At 39.9% G+C, this 21718-nt stretch overlaps 1 protein-coding gene across 4 annotated transcripts in view; it reads left to right on the top strand.

Annotated features, from left to right (window-relative positions):
* The window catches only part of zbtb20 (zinc finger and BTB domain containing 20), a 299188-nt gene that overhangs the window by 264086 nt on the left and 13384 nt on the right, over positions 1-21718 (top strand). For all 4 annotated transcript variants that reach the window (XM_039744085.1, XM_039744084.1, XM_039744081.1 and 1 more), the window contains one exon: positions 18971-20578. In XM_039744085.1, the coding sequence (XP_039600019.1) occupies positions 18991-20578 (1588 nt within the window). In that variant the 5' untranslated portion in view covers positions 18971-18990. The remainder of the gene's footprint in view (positions 1-18970; positions 20579-21718) is intronic.

Raw genomic sequence — 21718 nt, 5'->3', positions numbered from 1 at the left:
TCAAGCACATTAATAGAGAGATGAAGGGAAGGACAAGATGTGGTAGAAAAAAGTGTACAAGCAATAGGGATAACTGCACCCTGGAGAGGATTGTGAAACAAAACCCATTCAAAACCGTGGGGGAGATTCACAAAGAGTGGACTGCAGCTGGAGTCAGTGCTTCAGGAACCACCACGCACAGACGTATGCAAGATATGGGTTTCAGCTGTCGCATTCCTTGTGCCAAGCAACTCTTAAACAAGAGACAGCGTCAGAAGCGTCTCACCTGGGCTAAAGACAAAACTGCTGCTGAGTGGTCCAAAGTTATGTTCTCTGATGAAAGTAAATTTTGCATTTCCTTTGGAAATCAAGGTCCCAGAGTCTGGAGGAAGAGAGGAGAGGCACAGAATCCACGTTGCTTGAGGTCTAGGGTAAAGTTTCCACAGTCAGTGATGGTTTGGGGTGCCATGTCATCTGCTGTTGTTGGTCCATTGTGTTTTCTGAGGTCCAAGGTCAACGCAGCCATCTACCAGGAAGTTTTAGAGCACTTCATGCTTCCTGCTGTTAACGAACTTTATGGAGATGCAGATTTCATTTTCCAACAGGACCTGGCACCTGCACAAAGTGCCAAAACTACCAGTACCTGGTTTAAGGACCATGGTATCCCTGTTCTTGATTGGCCAGCAAACTCGCCTGACCTTAACCCCATAGAAAATCTATGGGGTATTGTGAAGAGGAAGATGCAATACGCCAGACCCAACAATTCAGAAGAGCTGAAGGCCACTATCAGAGCAACATGGGCTCTCATAACACCTGAGCAGTGCCACAGACTGATCTACTGCATGCCACGCTGCATTGCTGCAGTAATCCAGGCCAAAGGAGCCCCAACTAAATATTGAGTGCTGTACATGCTCATACTTTTCATGTTCATACCTTTCAGTTGGCCAACATTTAAAAAAAATCCTTTTTGCATTGGTCTTAATTGATATTCTAATTTTCCGAGATACTGAATTTGGGTCTTTCATTAGTTGTTATAATCATCAAAATTAAAAGAAATAAACATTTGAAATACATCAGTCTGTGTGTAATGAATGAATCTAATATACAAGTTTCATTTTCTGAATGGAATTACTGAAATAAATCAACTTTGTCATGATATTCTAATTTTATGACCGGCACCTGTATTTGTGGAGTCCAGGGGTTTATATCCTGTTTACATCTTCTAATCAGCATGAATCATCAGGAACCAGAATTCTTCAACATGTGTCCCTTAGCCCACTAGAACTGCATGCACTTTTTGATCCATGACAGTTTCCCAACATGTATTCAACACATTTATTTGTCTTAATTTGCCTCACATTTCTGAACAGATTACTTCTCTATGGATATTTTTAACTCTACAGTATATCCAATCTTACAATTATGACATCATTTTCATCTTTGACCATGCTCCACTTATCAAGCTCTATTAATTCAGCATTCAATTTACAATTGAATATATCATTTTTAGCAGCAGAAAATTGTATTTAGTTTGTCTCCACAGAAATGGATATCTTTTTTGAAGCTAACATACAAATTTATATCTCTTTTGTAACTAACATGTTTCTGGAGATGTCAGAACTCTCTGGGATACATTTAAAGCCTATCCGAAGAGACAAATAATTTCTTACATTTTACAAAAACATTAATTGCAAACAGGAAGGGAGAGAATTAATTAATCACATTGTGAAATTCAATAATGAACATGCAGAATTTCCCACTGCTGGACTATGCAAAAAAAGACTAGGTTTAAAAACGGAAGTCATTTTTTTTTGACCACCAGAGAAACTATTACTTTAATCTTTATCAGTCTTATCATGAACAAAGAGAAAAGGCTAATAAGATGTTAGCAATTAAAATATTTGTGACAAGACATTCAAAAAGAAATCTCAGAAATCAGCAATGCTGTCAGAACCAAAGTTCATGAACAATGGAGAAAAAAATATTTAAGAAACTAAGATGCGTTATTCATTTGAGTGTAATGAGAGTGTTGCTCTACTTTTTAAACTGATTCTAAGGATTTGCTTACAGCAACTAAATTATAGGTCAATAAGGTATACAATACTATATCCTGTTCAATACAGATCAGATAACTGAAGAGTTTTTAGCCTAAGTAAAAATAATACACTAGGCATGATATAGAAATGAGATGGATCAACATTTAACGCTCTCGAAAATCTTGGATACTGTTGAATGTCAACAAATCAGAAATGCTGTAGGTCCAAAGTTCTATGATTCTATCCAGAAAAAGCTTATTAAAAAATGTTAAATTAGGTTATTATTATCTTAGTCTATCTAAGCTAGAAACGAATGAGGGGAAAAGCTTCTAGTAAACAATCAGTGACAAGAATCTCGTAGTAGCAAGTCAAAGGCAACTACATTCACTATATACGGTAAGCTTCAAAATGTTTCTCTACATACCTGAGAAGCTTCATTCATTTAAATGAATTCATTTATTTTAGTTTCTGGGGGTGTCTCATGGACATCACATAACAATCATGTAAGAGCCTTTACAGTCACACGACTGAAGGTGTGAATTGGTTTAAAACTCCTGGAATAAAGATGTTATAGTAATATTGCTAGCAGTTAATAGGACAGAGTCACTTGAAGTGTTAAATACAGTAAATCTGCTGTAGTAAAGATACAATGGTGACACTGTAAGTAGTTGTTAGCCATCATGATTCAAAAAAAGGCATGAAGGTCATCTGTGTCAAGCTGGAACAACCATGTCCTTGGGGTTCTACAGCTACTTAAAACCAATAAAACAATAAAGAAGTGGAACTTGGTTGAGCCAGTGGCCTACCATACCCATCATGTTATGTCTCGCCTCTTTCAGCTCCACTGTTGTGCGGAGTTTTTACATAAATGACTACATTTCTTTTGTTACTCTACACAAGTTGTATCAGCTTTCCACAGTCTACTTAATTAACAGTCTGTTTCAGAAAACATGGACAGTTGTTCGTTAAATGTTTTTGGATGTGGACACATTCTTACTATACCTATAACAATGATGAAGAAAATCACCATCTGGGCTGCTGTTTTTATTATAATCATGATATCACATGTGCTGCCCAATACCATGATGTGTTCAAATCTTGTATCCTCTGAATTGTATGAACAATCAGTTTTTTACCTGCCTACTGTTTCTGCTTTATTTAATATTGTATGTACATATAACACTGTCATTACTTGAGCAGCCAATTATATGGAAATGGCAAATGTACCTAACAAAGTAGCCAATCAGTTTACACTAACAGTGTATATTTTTAATTTTCACTTATCAGGTGTGGTGCTGACATTCACAACCATGGATTACCAACACTCTACTTTGTGTGTGTATATATATCTATACTAATAAAAGGCAAAGCCCTCACTGACTGACTGACTGACTGACTGACTCATCACTAATTCTCCAAGTTCCCGTGTAGGTAGAAGGCTGAAATTTGGCAGGCTCATTCCTTACAGCTTCCTTACAAACATTGGGCAGGTTTCATTTAGAAATTCTACGCGTAATGGTCATAACTGGAAGCTATTTTTCTCCATTTACTGTAATGGAGTTGAGCTCGAAAGCCGTGGGGGGCGGAGTTTCGTGTGACATCATCACACCTCCCACATAATCACGTGAACTGACTGTCAACGCAGTACATAGAAAACCAGGAAGAGCTCCAAAAACCGCTGAAGAAAACATGCATTATATAATTGAGAAGGCAGCGAAATAATAAGAAGCGAGCGAGTGACATATACTTCCATATTCATGAGTGCTGCTACTTCGGAAACAAAACACGGTGTAAACCTAAAGTTTAAATTAAGTTCATAGACAGGCTGCCGCTGGCGTTTGTAATTTAGTGCCTGCCCATATAAGGCCGTCCATCAGCAGCAATCCAATAGAAACACTGCCGCTAAATATTCACGGGTGAAGGACTGTGCTTATGCAGAGGAAGATGAGATGGTCAGGGTGGTGTTTGGCACAAACTCAGCGAAACTGCGAGAGAAGCTTTTAAGTGCCGGGTCTTAGCTAACATTAAATACAGCCGTGGACATCGCACGAGATGGCACCAGCACAGCTGGGAAACTTCGATGCATGTATACGTGAACTGACGCAGTGCACAGACAAAAAGCAACAGTTCCAAAGAGTGCTGAACAAAAACCGAATTACACAATTGAGAAGGCAGCAAAAAAATATGAAGCGTCTGATACATACAAGCATATTCATAAGTGCAGCTACTGCGGAAACAAAGCACATGGTGGAAAAAGTCAATGTCCCGCTAAAGGAAGACAGTGTAAAAAAAAAACCCGTGCATGCAGTGTGTCACGTCTCAGATAAAGACGAAGACGAGCTGTTTATTGATGCAGTAAGAAACAAATCGATGAATGAAACCAATTATCTTTACGATTGACAAACACGGAATGTAACTTGAACACAACACATTCTACAAATACAAACCTGATTGAAAGAAATAATGATAATCAAATCCTTGATGGCAGCAACACTCAATAACACTCACAAAACAAATACTGTATATTGACAATCATGTTACGTTATTTTTAAAATGTTCCCTTTTCTTTTTCATAACTTCTTTAACACACTACTTCTGCGCTGCGAAATGCGGATATATATATATATATATATACCCCGATCTACCTACTCTCAAGCTTTGCCTCACATCCGAGGTTCGATTCCCGAGAGGGGATGCACTGAGTATGTACGCGCACTTCCCGATTCATTTTACCCTCGCATCCCCTTGGTTTGAGACGTATGAAAAAATATTCGGTTAACGCAGAATCATGTTACGTTATTTTTAAAATGTTTCCTTTTCTTAGCACAAGCACAGCTGAGAAGCTTCGATACATGTACTCCATAACGCGTTAAAAAAAATAACGCATTTAATCACACTTTCAATTCCAAGCAAAGGGGAACTTTTGTCAATGCATGATTTCCTGGTACATCGATTACACCGATGCACACATCAGAGCTACAAAAATCAAAAAAAGAGTCGGAATAAAGTGCGTTCCTAAGACTGATCGGAGGAAAATTTCATTTCAAAAGACTACCCGACCGAAGCCTTGATAAAAGCATGGTTTTGTGCACACTGAAAAGCAAGCAAAATTAGATGCATTACAGAAAGCGGACTTTGTGGCTCTTACTGGGGATCATTGGACTTCCGCGACTGTTAGTAATTCTAATTACATCTAATTACAAAATGTTCAATGATCACACTGTTTTAGCCTAATGTACAAAATAATTTTGGCTAAGGTTACTCAGAGTTTAAAGATTAAGTTGGTCAAATTACCTTTTATGTTTCTGACTTATTTTTTTAAGAAGAAAAACTGCACTTTATGTTGAAATTTTGGTTATTATTATTTAAAGACAATACCATTCTGAAAATGTACTTAAAGTACTTAAAATACCACTTTATTTTTAAGTCTGCCCAATTTTAACCAGGGATGATATTTTTGTTTCTGTTTTGAATTGAAATGCAGTTTAAAAGCATTTTTTTTTCAGAAATTAAAAGATCTTGAGTTTACAATATTCATGTCCATGTCTATTATTTGATTCTGTCGCCCACTAAAACCCTTTTAAATTAAAAAAAAATTTGCAATTTGGGGCAAATTTTCATGTGTGATTACATATGATTAATCAAGATTAATTATTACACAGCCTCTAATTAATTAGATTAATTTTTTTAATCGAGTGTGTTTGTGTGTGTCCTGCGGTGGGTTGGCACCCTGCCCGGGATTGGTTCCTGCCTTGTGCCCTGTGTTGGCTGGGATTGGCTCCAGCAGACCCCCATGACCCTGTGTTCGGATTCAGCGGGTTAGGAAATGGATGGATGGATGGATATATATATATATGTATGTGTGTATATATATATATATATATATATAATGTGTATATATGTATATATATGTCTATATTTGTATATGTGTATATATATGTATATATATATATGATGTGTATATATATGTTTATATATGTGTGTGTGTGTGTATATATATATATACATACATATATACTTTGTACATATATTTATATACATATATATATTATATATATGTATATATGTATGTGTATATATATATGTATGTGTGTGTGTGTATGTATATAAATATATATATTCATGACAATGACAACACAATTACATTGACAATCATGTTACGTTATTTTCAAAATATTTCCTTTTCTTTTTCATTACTTCTTTAACACACTACTTCTCCGCTGCAAAGTGCGGGTATTTTGCTAGTATATATATATATTGTGAGACTTCCCCGGACACCACCAGTCAGAGACCACATCTTTATAAAAGTCACACGTTTATTATTCATTAATAAACACAGTTCACAAACACCACACAATGCATAAATCAATAATCACCCTAATATTCCTCTTTCTCTCAGTCCTTGGCCGCCAATCTCTTCCTGGGAGCTTCGTCCTGCTCCCTCTCCTGAATAGCTCCCAGATTGCTGGGAGGTGCCGCCTTTTATTCCCACCCGGATGTGCTCCAGGTGTCTGATGACGAACTTCCGGCAGCACTTCCTGGTGTGGCGGAAGTGCTGCCCTTTGCCCCGGAAGCACTCCAGGCATCCCTGGCAGGTTCCTCCGCCATCTTGCCAAGTGTGGCGGAAGTAATGTTCTCCCAGGTTCTAGGAGGCTTAAGATGCCCCCTGGCGGTGGCCACGGGTTCCAATGAGTAGGAAAGTCTCTCCTCCTCTCCCATGGTCCTCTCCTGTCCTCCTGACCCGGAAGCTTTTACCTCCACCTTCCAGACGTTCTAGGCATCCAGGCCGGGTAAGAACCCCAGCCGTCTGTAAACAATATATATACAGTGGAACCTCGGTTTTTGAGTAACTTTTACGAGTGTTTTGCAAGACAAGCAAAAAAATTTTATAAATTTTGACTTGATAAACGAGCGATGTCTTGCAATACGAGTAGTATGGATACACTTTGTCTGCTGAGCATCATGTGATCACAACTGAGCTGATGGTTCTTTTCTCTCTCTCCTTATCTCGCTCGCTCGCCCAGTGCGTCTCTCTCTCTCTCTCTCCTTATCTCGCTCGCTCGCTCGCCCGCCCAGCGCGTCTCTCTCTCTCCTTATCTCGCTCGCTCGCCCAGCGCGTCTCTCTCTCTCTCTCCTTATCTCGCTCGCCCAGCGCGTCTCTCTCTCTCCTTATCTCGCACACTCGCTCGCACGCCTCTCTCTCTCTGGCAATCGTCTCCTATTCTCCGTCTGAGTCTGTGTGCCTCACTCATATAGTCAACATCCGTACGAGCGTATACTGTTTACTACAGCATTGTGACTGTGTGTGTGCGTGCTGTGAAGTGCGAGTCCCCATCTTGCTCCCCAAAACACGAAGCTGAGTCTCAGTACTTTAACACCAGCTTTATTCAGCTTGAAACAGCAACAGCGCTGTTATTTATTGTAGCCGGTATCTTTATAATGTTCCTTGTATGACCCATTGACGACAGGCGCTTATAGCATGTCTGTGATCTTTTTGGATGTGCTTATACGGCGAACTGCTACAGCGCTGGGAGACTGCGATTGCTTTGGGATGCTCTTCCGCGTGTCGTCCCGTTGGGTGGAATCCCACATGAGTTTAGAACCTCCCCCCAGCCATGATTCTTTTTAAAGGTAAAGTGCAGGTTAATTTGTATTATGTATTTTACTTTATATTTTGTATTAATCATTTTTATATGAATAGTTTTGAGTTGTGGAACGAATCATCTGAGTTTCCATTATTTCTTATGGGGAAATTCGCTTTGATATACGAGTGCTTTGGATTGCGAGCACGTTTCCGGAACGAATTATGCTCGCAAACCAAGGTTCCACTGTATATATATATATATATATATATATATATATATACATGGCAGCTACTGCCATGAAATTCATTAACCATGACTTTTGTATTAAAGTGAATGGTCTTAAAGACTTATGTATACCATATAAAATACCCATTAACAGTTCATACTGTTTAACTGCTCAGCCTGCTGTATACTGTATAACTAGGAAGCAAAGACATTACTAATGAAAAATTCACAGAAGACCTGTAACATAAACAATGTCTTTCAATGTGAGGTTCTAAGGAGAAGCGCTTGATACTGGATATAAGTAACTAGCAAAATACCCACGGTTTGCAGCGGAGAAGTAGTGTGTAAAAGAAGTTATGAAAAAGAAAAGGAAACATTTTAAAAATAACACACCATGATTGTCAATGTAATTGTCATAGGCTTATTTTAGTATTGACAGTGAATTTGATGGTTGTAAAGAGTTTAGTTTAGGATTGTAAATGTTGTGTATGATAAATGCACATTTTTAAGATGTATGGATCTCTTTGTAAACGATGTTTGCAGTTCTGCCCTTGGGCTGTAAAATGACCAAACTGTCTGGTGAGCTTACTCTTGAGCATGCCACATACAGTTGGCCATGTAAAAAGCAATCTTGTGTCAAGTCAATGCCAACCTTTTTTTAGAGTCTGGCCCTGTGACTTATTTATTGTCATAGCAAAGCAGACCCTTAATGGAAATTGGTGGCGTTTGACTTGGAATGGATGGTCAGAGGGTATGGGAGGGATGCGAAGAATAAATACAGTCTCCCCTGAGCCAGTTCCAGTGAAGACAGTTGCCTCAAGGAGGTTCTTGTGCAGAGATTTGATCTGAAGTTACAAACTTTTGGTGGTTGTAAGTTTTGTAGTAAAGCGGTGGAGTAAACGAAAAGGCAGGGGTCACCAGCAGGAACACGTGAAGCAAGGTGAACAATAACAGGCTTGAAGGAGTGGAGTAAAGAAGAAGGGAGCATTAAGCATCACGAACAACTGAGGAAAGTAAGGAAGCGAGTGAGGAGGCAGATGAGCACGGGATGTCGTTAATGTATATAGGCAGGGAGCCAACCACGTGGTAGGTGCACGGACAGTGGCCATGCAGAAAAAGGAAGGGGGACCAGGGACGGCCCTTGTGCGTTTCTGCCATGAAATAAATCCTCTGTTAACAGAAATGAGGAATAAAACAGCCAAAAGGAGAGGTCAGTTCCGAAAGTTCCTTACGGCATAATGGTGAGAACCGCCAAAACGAAGACGTTATTTTCTAAAGTTTGTTACAGGGCACTGCGCAAGATGAAGCATACTTAATGTTTGTAAGTACTGTGTAAAGGATGAGCATGGGAAATTGGGGCTTCCTACGTATATTGGAAGTGGCAGAAAGAGTGAGGAGGGGTTTCCCCTATCTATATATACTGTTTAGGGGGTACACCTGTTTTCCCCCCCTTGGGTGTTGCAATAGGACATGAAACATACCTAACTTTTGTAAGTACACTGCAAGGAATGAGCACGCAAAATGCCAGCTTCCCACCTATATGGAATGTGAGAGAATTAGTGATGAGTCAGTGAGGGCTTTGCCTTTTATATATATACTAGCAAAATACCAGCGCTTGCAGCGGAGAAGTAGTGTGTTAAAGAAGCAATGAAAAAGAAAAGGAAACATTTTGAAAATAACGTAACCTGATTGTCAATGTAATTGTTTTGTCACTGTTGTGAGTGATGAGTGTTGTTGTCATATATATATATATATATATATATATATATATATATATTTACACACACACATAAACATATATATATATATATATATATACATATCTATACATATACACATATATACATACATATCACATACATACACACACATATATACACACAAATACACATATATATATATACATACACACAAATACACATATCTACATATATACACACACAGCTATTTCAGTATCAGTGCAATACGCTGTTTGTTAAAACGGTTGACTCCCGCTCTTACGTGCAATAACAAATCAAATCATTCAGTTGTCTTTGCTCATATGTCATTTTAGAGCTGGACGCCTGGCATCTTTTTTTGGCCACAAGTTCGTTTCTGTTTGGTGTGAGGTTCTGTGTTGTGGAGATTCTCAGGATGGATTGCAGGTGCTCATCAGTGAGGCGACTCCTGTGTGCTGTTTTGTTATTCTTTATCACTGAGAAGAGCTTCTCACACAGATATGTGCTACCAAACATGCACAAGGTTCGAGCCGCATGTAGACGGACTTTTTTTGTTCTTCAAAGTCACCAAAGCGCCGTGCAAACTCAGTGCGCAATAACTCTAGTATGCGGTAAGTGTTCGGCAAGGCAGCTGAAGCGCTGCATTATGGGATCTGTAGTTTATTGTGTTACCAGCGCTTCATATATCCGGGCTTTAATAACAATAATACAGTATATAAAATGATCTCGGGGCGGATATAATTACACGCCGGCGGATGTGGCCCGCGCCCTTGAGTTTGACACATATGGACTAAATAGAACTTGAAAAGATATATTTTTCAAATGTGATCGCAATTCAGATAGAGTTGACGCAAGACTACAGCCTGCATGCCTCAATGAGTCATCCTCCCTCGCTCTTACTTTTTACCGCTCATCTAATGAATACACTGAGTATGGCTTTACCAAAACAATCATTGATGGCAAATAAAGTATCCATTATTCGAGTATGTAGAGCGGGATATATATATATACATATATATATACCCGCGTATCATGGAGAAGTAGTGTGTTAAAAAGGTAGAAAAGAAAAGGGAACATTTTAAAAATAACGTAACATGACTGTCAATATACAGTATTTGTTTTGTGAGTGTTACTGAGTGTTGCTGTCATCAAGGATTTGATTATCATTATTTCTTTCAATCAGGTTCGTATTTGTAGGATGTGTTGTGTTCAAGTTACATTACGTGTTTGTCAATCGTTGTAAAGATGACAGGTTTCATTCATCGATTCGTTTCTTACTGCATCAATAAACAGCTCGTCTTCTTCTTTATCTGAGACCTGACACACTGCATGCACGGGTTTTTTACACTGTCTTCCTTTAGCGGACATTGACTTTTTCCACCGTGTGCTTTGTTTCCGCAGTAGCTGGATTTATGAATATGCTTATCAGACGCTTCATATTTTTGCTGCCTTTTCAATTGTGTAATTCGTTTTGTTCAGCTCTTTGGAACTGTTGCTTTTATCTGTGCACTGCGTCAGTTCACGTGAGCCACTCGGTGTACATGCATCGAAGGTTCCCAGCTGTGCTGGTGCCATCTCATGCTATGTCCATGGCTGTATTTAATGTTACCTTAGTCCTGGCACTTAAAACTTTCTCTCGCAGTTTCGCTGAGTTTGTGTCAAACACCACCCTGACCATCTCATCTTCCTCTCCATAAGCACAGTCCTTCACCCGTGAATATTTACCCGTGGCAGTTTGCTATTGGATTGCCGCTGACGGACGGCCTTATATGGGCAGGCACTAAATTACAAACGCCAGCGCAGCCTGTCTATGAACTTAATTTAAAGTGTAGGTTTACATCGTGCTTTGTTTCCGAAGTAGCAGAACTCATGAATATGGTTGCATATGTCACTCGCTCACTTCTTATTGTTTCGCTGCCTTCTCAATTATATAATGCATGTTTTCTTCAGCGCTTTTTTGAGGTCTTCCTGGTTTTCTATGTACTGCGTGATTACGTGGGAGGCGTGATGATGTCACACTAAACTCCGCCCACGGCGTTGAAGCTCATCTCCATTACAGTAAATGGAGAAAACTGCTTCCAGTTATGACCATTACGCGTAGAATTTCAATATAAAACCTGCCCAACTTTTGTAAGGAAGCTGTAAGGAATGAACCTGCCAAATTTCAGCCTTCCACCCACACGGGAAGTTGGAGAATTAGTGATGAGTCAGTGAGTGAGTCAGTGAGTGAGTGAGTGAGTGAGGGCTTTGCCTTTTATTAGTATAGATATATATAGATACTAAGGGTGCAACAATACATGTATCGATATTGAACCGTTCGATACAGTGCTTTCGGTTCGGTACGCATATGTATTGAACGATACAAAATTATATACAGTAATCCTCCTCGATCGCGGGTTATGTTCCAGAACCCCGCGATAGGTGAAAATCAGCGAAGTAGAAACCATATGTTTGTATGATTATTTTTATATATTTTAAGCCCTTAGAAACTCTCCCACACTGTTTATAAATATTCTCCGCACAGTTATACAGTAAACCCTTGTTTATTGCGGTTAATCCGCTCCAGACAGATAAATGAAAGTAGGATTCTTTATTTATAAATCTAATATTTTCGCAGTTAGAGCATAGAAAACCTGTTTACGACCTTCTAAATACGTTTTTTAACATTATTAGAGCCCTCTAGACATGAAATAACACCCTTTAGTCAAAAGTTTAAACTGTGCTCCATGACAAGACAGAGATGACAGTTCTTTCTCACAATTAAAAGAATGCAAACATATCTTCCTCTTCAAAGTGCGCGTAAGGAGCGGAGAATGTCAGAGAGAGAGTAAAGTAAACAATGAAAAATCAATAGGGCTGTTGCGCTTTTAAGTATGCAAGCACCGCGATAAAGCAGCGGCAATGAAGGGATCAATGCGAAGGTAGCCTTTCAGCATTTTTACAGGAGCGCCCCTATCTTCTAAGCAAACAGCCTCTGTGCAAAAGCCCTCTGCTCACATCTCCTCCGTCAAGCGCAGAGAACGCCGGAGAGAGAGAGAGAGAGCGAGATTAAAGCAAACAATCAAAAAATCAATAAGTGAGCTTTTGGACGCACCTCGATAAAGCGGCATTTCTTAGAGGAGCGTCCGTATCCACTAGGCAAAAGCTTCTGTGCAAACAACACCTCAGCACACACCCTCTCCGTCAGGCGAGAGAATGTCAGAGAGGGTGAGATAGAGGCAGAGATAAGCAAACAATCGAGCACCGCGCAGGAGGCATATCTTATAGCATTGAGGAGTTTTAGTTAATATGTAATACGTGCTCTGATTGGGTAGCTTCTAAGCCATCCGCCAATAGCGCCCCTTGTATGAAATCAACTGGGCAAACAAACTGAGGAAGCATGTACCATTGGGTGTGTTTGTTTTATATTCTACCAAGTATAGAAAATACAGTCAGGGATCCCCAAATAATGCAGAACTGTATGTGGTTGATACCTTATTTTTAGAACATTTCAAATGTTTCAAAATATATTTAGGAAGGCATTTCTGTGCAATACATATTTTTATTTAAGTTGTTTTTGTTGTATATGCAGCTAAGTGCTAGCACTCCAGAAGATGAGTGTGAGGGGAGGTCCATCAGAGAGTGGTTCATTTTATGGGGACATGATATGTTCAATATGCTCCTGAGAATATACCCCAGAAGAAGGGTATAGCATAGCTTTTATTTTGGAAAGGGACCTTTCTCTGTAATAAACTCGTTTCCAAACTCTTTTATTTTTTTATTATTTTGTTTTTTCAGCAACATTTAATTTAAAAACTGTATTTTTGAGTTAAAAGAAATATATATAATTTTAATAAATTACAAATTAAAAAAGCATGAAAATTTTTTTGTATCGAAAAAATATCGAACCGTGACACCAAAGTACCGAACCGAACCGAACCGTAAATTTTGTGTATCGTTGCACCCCTAATAGATACAGATAGATACTGGTTGCAACCCTGGCCTAACGATCAACAGAAAAACCTTGGTTATCTGGGTTACTGCTCAGCAGACACAGTACATACAGGAAATGATAGAAAGTATGCACTGATTAGGGAGTGGTGGGGCATAATATATTCTGAGAAGAAATGACAAAAGGGACTAAAAGAATCAGCAAAACAAAATTATGAGTCAGCTTCACTGCCTGACACTTCATTATACTTATCATGAAATATCTTGCTAGCCTATGACTCGCACCTGACTCAAACTAAGCTGAAGTATAACACTATTTGCATTGTAATGGGCTCACTCTTAGTAACAATTCAGAAAATGTTAATAATGTAAGAGTTGTTTATGCCATCTCGCATCTGAATTTGTTTTAGATGTGGACTTATTGTACATCCTCATGACTATCACTTGACAGAAATTCACTTGTGGTTGAGGGAAATGCCTAAATGCATTAAAACACTTAATGAAAGAAATGTGTTGGCAGTAACATAGTAGAGAATGTAGAATTTAGAATTGCTTTCACCCTAAAAGCCAGATGCCCAGATGGCTAACATTTTTTGGTTGTGTATGAAACAGGCAGCAAAAGTGGGAGCTCAAAAGCAGTCTGTTACTGGCCACATTCACTCACTTTTGAACAAGTGCCCATCAGACCAATCAGTACATCTTTCAATGTGGGAGGAAGCTGTAGGACCCATAGAAAATGGATGCAGACTCTATATAATAGTCAGTCACCCAGTCAGGGATCAAATGTTGATACCTAAAGCTGTGAGGGAGAAATAACTACCACATCACTTTGTCAACCTGAATTAAAAATAACATTTAGGAAAGACACATTCAGAAAATTTAAAATGGGCTAAATGCCTCTAATTATGGCGAAAACTAATACTAGTTTATGTACTTGTGTTACTCCTTTGGATGCAAGTTTTCTTTTATGGTTATGTACTAGTGCATGTATTGTATGAGGATTTTACCAAAAATGAATAAGTACATAGAATTATCAAGAAACACTCAACAACACTGAAAAGGCCTGTTGTTTCAGTAACGCGACTACTGAATTTTCTTACCCATGGCTAAGATTCACACATAGGGATACACTGCATGAGTGCAAACAATGCAAGATGATTGATAAGATATGTTAAAGACAGGAACTGAGCCAGACAAATAGTGGTCACCCATAAATTGCTTCTATCAAGAAAGGTAAAAAAAAGTTCACTGAGGACTGAGCCATGAAATTTGGAGAAATGGCAGCATAGATAGAAACAGAGCACCATGCAGACTTCTAGCACAAGTGGATCTTCAGACTTCTAGAAGGGTGTCATAAATGCATCATTCAGGGAGATTTTGAACAGAAGTAAACAAAGGTACAGAGACTGATATGTAATAATTTTGTATTTCCAAAACTTTACTGAAGTATAAAATGAATAATCCTATTACTTTTGGTATGATCTTTTTATATAGTACAGTATAGTAGGGGTTACGTTCCTAGAGCACCTGCGAATTGTGAAAAACCACGACTTTTGGATGTGGTTAAAAATGCCTTTTAAATGCCTATTTTTATAGTTTAAACCCTAAATACAGTATGCCTCCAAAGCACTTTAATTTCGTTACAAACTCATTACTCAAACACATTAACTAAACAATTACCTTAATATATTACCTAAAACAGAATGTAAAGGTAAACCCATATACTGCACAGTACTGTACTGCTATGTCTCCCGCGGTGCTAGAATATAAAATAGCGATGTTACCGCTATACGTACTGTAATTCATGCAAGCACATTTTCTTTGGTATGCTCTGTCATTTTCTTTGTTATACGTAAATACATAATAATTTAATTTAATTAAAATACAGTAAAATGCACCTCACCGATGATGAATGATATTGATGATGATGATGATGAAGGAGCTGTGCTGTAAGATGCAGAGGATTTAAAACTCCTCAGGTGGCGCCTCTTTTCCAGGCGCTTCAGGAGGAGTCGTATCTTTGGACGGGTCTTCTTCTGGTGGGTTTCGTGCTGGCTTTTCTTTATAGGTTTCAGGAACATTATCGTGGGAAGTTGCTGTAGTTGTTTCTTCATGGTGGCGAGGAGCTTTTTATATGTCTGAATGGCAGCATCGATGCCATTATTAACATTGAGGGCCTGAACCATATAGGGATCCCATGCTTCAATCATCCCTTGTAACTCCTTCGATGTCCAAATAATCTGGGACAGACGTTTCAATGTCAGGCCCTGCTCTTCCTCCTCTTGCACTGGATCTGTCTCTTCAACCTCCTCTTCACTGGCAGACTTTGTTTACTCCAACAAATCCTAGTCCGTCAGCAGTTCAGAGTGGGAATTGGTAAGGTTGTTCACCTCATCTTGAGTGATGTCGTCAAAACCTTTGCCGGCCAGTATCTTTGCCAGTCCCACGACCTTGTCAACAGCGTCGTACTGAATTTTTTCGGGTGATAAGCCCTTGTTGTCATGGACACACTCTGGCCACAGCTTCTTCCAGCAGGCGTTGAGGGTTTCCTTTTTCATCTCCATAAGAGCAGCTTGGATGACTGACAGGTATGTCGCAATTGTAAAGTTATGCCAGTAACCCTTCAATGTAAAATTCTCATCCGCATCCATTGCATCCACAAGGTATTGTAGAGAAATCCGGGTATGAAGAGCCTTGAAGGCACGGATTACACCTTGATCCATAGGTTGGATGAGGGAGGTGGTGTTGGCAGGGAGGAACTCAGTCTGAACTCCCTTGTAATACAAATCCAAAGGGTGGCCACCAGCATTATCCATAATAAGCAACACCTTGAAGTCCATGCCTAAGTCGTGGAGGTATTCCTCGGCTTGAGGGATGAAGCACTGATGAAACCAGTTTGAAGCAAGGATTTTGGTAATCCAGGCTTTAGGGTGGTGCATCCAGAAGACAGGCAGCAGGTTTTTATTTTTGTTTTTAAGGGCCCTGGGGTTCGCGGATTTGTAGATGTGGCCAGGTTTCATCATGTAACCAGAAGCATTGCCACACATAATAAGTGTCACTCTGTCCTTCTGTGCCTTAAACCCATGCTTCATGATGTAAGTTCTGGACGGCAGGATTGTATCCCTTCTCCTCTATGATGTTCCTAATTGTCTCAGGGTACTTCTCCGCAGCTTCTTTGTCAGCAGACGCTGCCTCTCCATGTAGAGAGATGCTTTTAATATTAAATCGTTTCTGAAAACGATCAAACCATCCCTTACTGGCTTGAAAATCTTCAGGCTCCGGTGCTGTTGATGGTCCTGGTTGCAGTTCTTTGGTACCTTGTACATTGTCTCCTGTAGCAAACTGCTGGTACAATTTCCGTGCTTTCTCACGGATGATGTTACTGTCTAAGGGGATGTTCTTCTTCCTGCAGTCGGTGATCCACAATGCCAAGGCATATTCCACCCCGACGATATTTTTATTCCTTACGGTTGCTACCTTTTTGGCACTATCACAGAAACTTACAGATACGGTACTCAGGATCGTTACCTTGTTCTTCTTTATGTAGCGTACGGTGCTTTCATTAATCCCATAGTGGCGCGCTACTGCAACATAACCAGGGCAAATCCAGCAGTTCAACCTTCTCCTGGAGTGTTTTTAACTTCTTTTGGTGCTTAGGCTCAGTGCCAGAAGACTTAGAAGGTGCAGGGCGTTTTGGCGACATCTTGTGCGTTTAAGAATAACAAAATGAATACAATAACAAAATGGAAAACACAAGGACACTCAGCTGGAGACGCGTCACAGGGCAGCAGTCAATCAACAGCAAGGAGAAATGAATAACGCTCTCGGATTGGCTACTTTCACCATCCCAAACCATGTTTTCCTCAGCGGTTGCTTCCTGTTCTCTCTACAGCACAGTATTGCCACAAAAAAAGCCATAAAAAATTGCAGAGGATATTTACGCTTTCCGCTAACAATTAATAGTTAAGTTCTAAGGAACAATCTGCGAATGACTGAGTCTGCGAACCCTAAACCGCGTCTTTGTGTGCGTCTACTGTACTATCTTTGCATATCTTTAAACATTTATATGTATATATACTGTATGTATAGACCTATCAGCTGATTCCTGCAGTCCTTACTCATTGGTACAAAAATGCTTTTTGCAGCAAAATAGAGATATGATTATAGATTTCAGATCCAGCTTTCCTTCCCTCAGGAAATAGTAGTAAACTGCAATAGAGGTGCAATCTAATATAAAATGACTAACTCCAAATTTCACTTTCTCCTGATGGTATCTTTGAAGCCTATTTTATTATATGCAATAATAATGATAACTCCTCAAAGTTCAGATTCTTGTGTCTCATGCTTCAAAGTGAACTGTTTTTTCATATGTCTCACTGCTTCCAAGGTGCTCAAGTACCGTACACACACTATAATTTGGCATTAGTAAGACATCCTCCAAAGTTTCTGTAATGGGTGACATCCAGAGCAGCTTCTTGAGGGGCACTTCAAGATGACCTCCTGTTCGGGAAGAAAAGCTTGGCTTGAGATTTGCAGGAATGTAGTAAAACTCATCTAACTTTAAGTAGCAATCGCTGTATATATTTGAAGACATTCACTGATAACAGAATTTATAAAGAATAGCAGTTGTTATAGGACACTAAACCATTTTAAAATTGTCAGATTCATGTTGATTCTTATGTGGCTGGCTCTTTTAAGTATATTTTTAACTAAGGTGGCCTTGAAACAGACAACATTGCGAAACTATATTTATTTTAAACTATCAGAGAACATTTTTTTAATTTTGAGTGCAGAGGCTAAAGAGTAATAGATATACTGTAAGCCCCATAACTAAATACTTACAGATCATGCACATCTGTTTGGCTATTTCTCCTTACATATTGAAAAATAATGCATGCTGGTAGATGGTCCTGGCTGGATAGCTGCATGCTTTTTTTTCGATTGCATTTTATTCTTCTTAAATGTCAGGTACATCGACTGTCATTATAATTATTACATATTGCTGTATTGAATAAACTCCTTTTCTTCACGGCCCTGACAACGAAGAATAAATTGGAAAAATGAATGGATGATTAATTTTTCTGCTATGGGTAATCAATACTATCTGCTAGCAAAGTCAACATACTAGTCAAATTGGCCCGATATAAGCAAGTGAATGCCTGTGTTTGTGTACTGCCTACACCTTGGTTTCTGCTTTGCTTGCCAATTCTACTTAGGTCCTAAATCCCAGTGACCTGAATCAGAGCATTAAAAAAATGAATTTATGGGTGATTTTATTTACTCAGTGCCGTACGCTGTTTTTATACTTGCATTTTGTCCAAGTTTATTTTTATTATGTATGTTTAATTATTCTGTATGAATCTCTTTGTTAAACTGACTTGCACTAGATTAAGACTGATTGATTTTTTTTCCTGCAGTTCCATGTTTCTATTGGTCTGTTCTGGCATTTGCATGGCAGTATATTCAGTGTGTGAATACTTTTATCTTGGTCTTCTAGGTGACATCAGTTTCAAGGGGATGACCGAGCGCATTCACAGCATTAACCTGCACAATTTCAGCAACTCTGTACTTGAGACCCTCAATGAACAGCGCAACCGTGGCCACTTCTGTGACGTGACGGTGCGGATCCATGGGAGCATGCTGCGTGCACACCGCTGTGTGCTGGCTGCCGGGAGCCCCTTCTTTCAGGACAAACTGCTTTTGGGCTACAGTGACATTGAGATCCCTTCAGTTGTCTCTGTGCAGTCCATTCAAAAACTGATTGACTTCATGTACAGTGGTGTCCTTCGAGTCTCCCAGTCTGAAGCTCTGCAGATCTTGACTGCTGCGAGTATCCTGCAGATTAAGACAGTCATTGATGAGTGTACTCGTATTGTCTCTCAGAATGCTGGCTCTGCTGGAATTAGAGGGTTTACACTGATTCCTGGGGATTCAGGACAGGAGACTCCAAGAGGGACCCCAGAGTCAGGCACTTCAGGGCCCAGCAGCGATGCAGAATCAGGCTACATGCAGCCTCACTCTCAGCATGGCTTGGATCGCATTTATTCAACCCTGTATGCAGGAATCTCCATACAGAATGGAACAACTGACCGCTCCTACTACGGAGGAGGAGTTGTAGGAAATTATGAGGTCCTCCAGAAGGATCCTCATGTGCAGGATCCAGCCTGGATTACCCGAATCCATGAAAGATCTAGACATATGGAAAGGTTTCTCTCCACCTCTGAAACAACCCACTGCCGCAAGCAGCCCCGGCCTGTGCGATTGCAGACTATATCAGGAGGTCTGCACATCAAGCAAGAAGCAGAAGATGATTACGACTACTACAGGCAGTCAAGGGTGCAGGCACTGGAGCGCAACGAATCAGAAGAATGCACTGAAGATACAGACCAGGCTGAAGGCACAGAGAGTGAACCCAAAGGGGAGAGCTTTGACTCTGGTGTGAGCTCATCCATTGGAACTGAGCCTGACTTGCTGGAACAGCACTGTGTAGCCAGCTTTAACCGAGATGACCATCAAGATCTCATGCAAACGGAACAAAGTGAAATTTTAGCTGACACAGCACTACAGACTGATGGTAATGAATCCTCTTCTCCAGAAAGAATGAACGAAGATGGTGATACAGGAGGCTCACAGAGTGGTGGAGAGGTGGCATTGTCCAATGACAAAGGCTCACTGCAGCCTTTAGCAAATCCTATCATATCACAGCCTGTGCCTGGTACACAGCTATACCTGCGCCAATCAGATGCCCTCACCAGCAACCTGAGAATGCCACTCACCCTGACCAGCAACACCCAGGTTATTGGCACTGCTGGAAATACATACCTGCCAACCCTTTTTGCCACTCAGTCAACTGCCAGCAGCAAGCCCTTCCTCTTCAGCCTCCCGCAGCCACTGACTGGCCAGCAGCCACATTTTGTGACCGTGCCACCATCCAGTCTGCCTCCATTCTCAACTCCGCTCCCTGGTCAACAACCCCCAGGCCAGCAGGTCAGCCAGAACACTACAGTGGCTGGTCAGGGAGAGAAGAAGCCGTACGAGTGCACACTGTGTAGCAAGACATTTACTGCAAAGCAGAACTATGTCAAACACATGTTTGTGCACACAGGTCAGTGTACACCTTCATTTCTCAATGAGCATCCTATATAATTATTCTCCAGTTTCACTTGTTCTAGAATACACAGGGGCTGCATAGCAAAGCTTTCTTTTTAGACATTAATTCACAATATTCTCAAAGTTGGTATAGATACAAAGCCATAAGCAGCACATAGATAGATGTTATTGAGATTTCTGTATCAACATAGCATATACATGCAGTGAGTTGTAAGCCTTCTTCTTTCACGGTTTTACTGTGTCACCGCATCATCAGTTTAATGCCGCACCCTCTGTTACTAGTAACATATTCTAATAAGCTCATTATGTTTTAACATTCTGAATCCAGCTTCCGGACAACAGAATCCTCTAGCTTGCAATGAATGGCATTACTGTTGAATGACATACTCGTGTTCCACAGCGCAGTTAGCCACAGTACCTTTAAATAACAGGAGACCAGCAAAGCATTTTGAATGCAGAGCTGGGTATTTTTAATATTTTTATCCTTTTTAACATTGTTTTTCAAATGTGTAGAACCTCCAAAAGTGCTGACAAGGCTTTATCACAGAAATGTCTGGTGTTTGGATCACCAACACTTTGACAAAAATGGGTGTGTTTACTCACAAGACTGAATTGTGGTACTCTTCATATGCCAGATCTCTTAATTTATGTTAATTTTAAAATAGAATATTCAATTACATGAGCTGAAAAGTTGCACAATGGTTAACACCCCATAGATCCAATCTCCTAGGTTCAAATCACATGCCCTGTCACTGTCCATATGAACTCCCTATATGTGCATGAATTTTACTTTGGGTACTCTAGTTTTCTTCCCACATGGCCAAAGACACACATGTTAGGTAAACTGGTGATTCCAAATTTGCCCTGTATGTTTGAGAGTGGGTGTGTGTCCATTGATGGACTGCCACCCTCAACAGGACTGCTAACTGCCTTGTGCCTAGTGCTCCCGAGATTGGCTCTGGACCCTCATAACCATAAACTGAATTAAAAGAGACTGAGTGTGTTACAGTATGTTATTTTATATATTAATCTAAATATTTGATGGAGTGTTAGGCACCAGTTCCCTGCCACCCTGTTCTGGTTTAAAGTTTAAAAAAACAGATGAAGGCAGGGCTATTCTAAATGATTAAGTATG

The sequence above is a fragment of the Polypterus senegalus genome, chromosome 2, assembly GCF_016835505.1.
Source record: "Polypterus senegalus isolate Bchr_013 chromosome 2, ASM1683550v1, whole genome shotgun sequence".
Lineage (NCBI taxonomy): Eukaryota > Metazoa > Chordata > Cladistia > Polypteriformes > Polypteridae > Polypterus > Polypterus senegalus.
The sequence above is the reverse complement of the archived record's forward strand: the minus strand, read 5'-3'. Positions and strand labels throughout refer to the sequence as shown.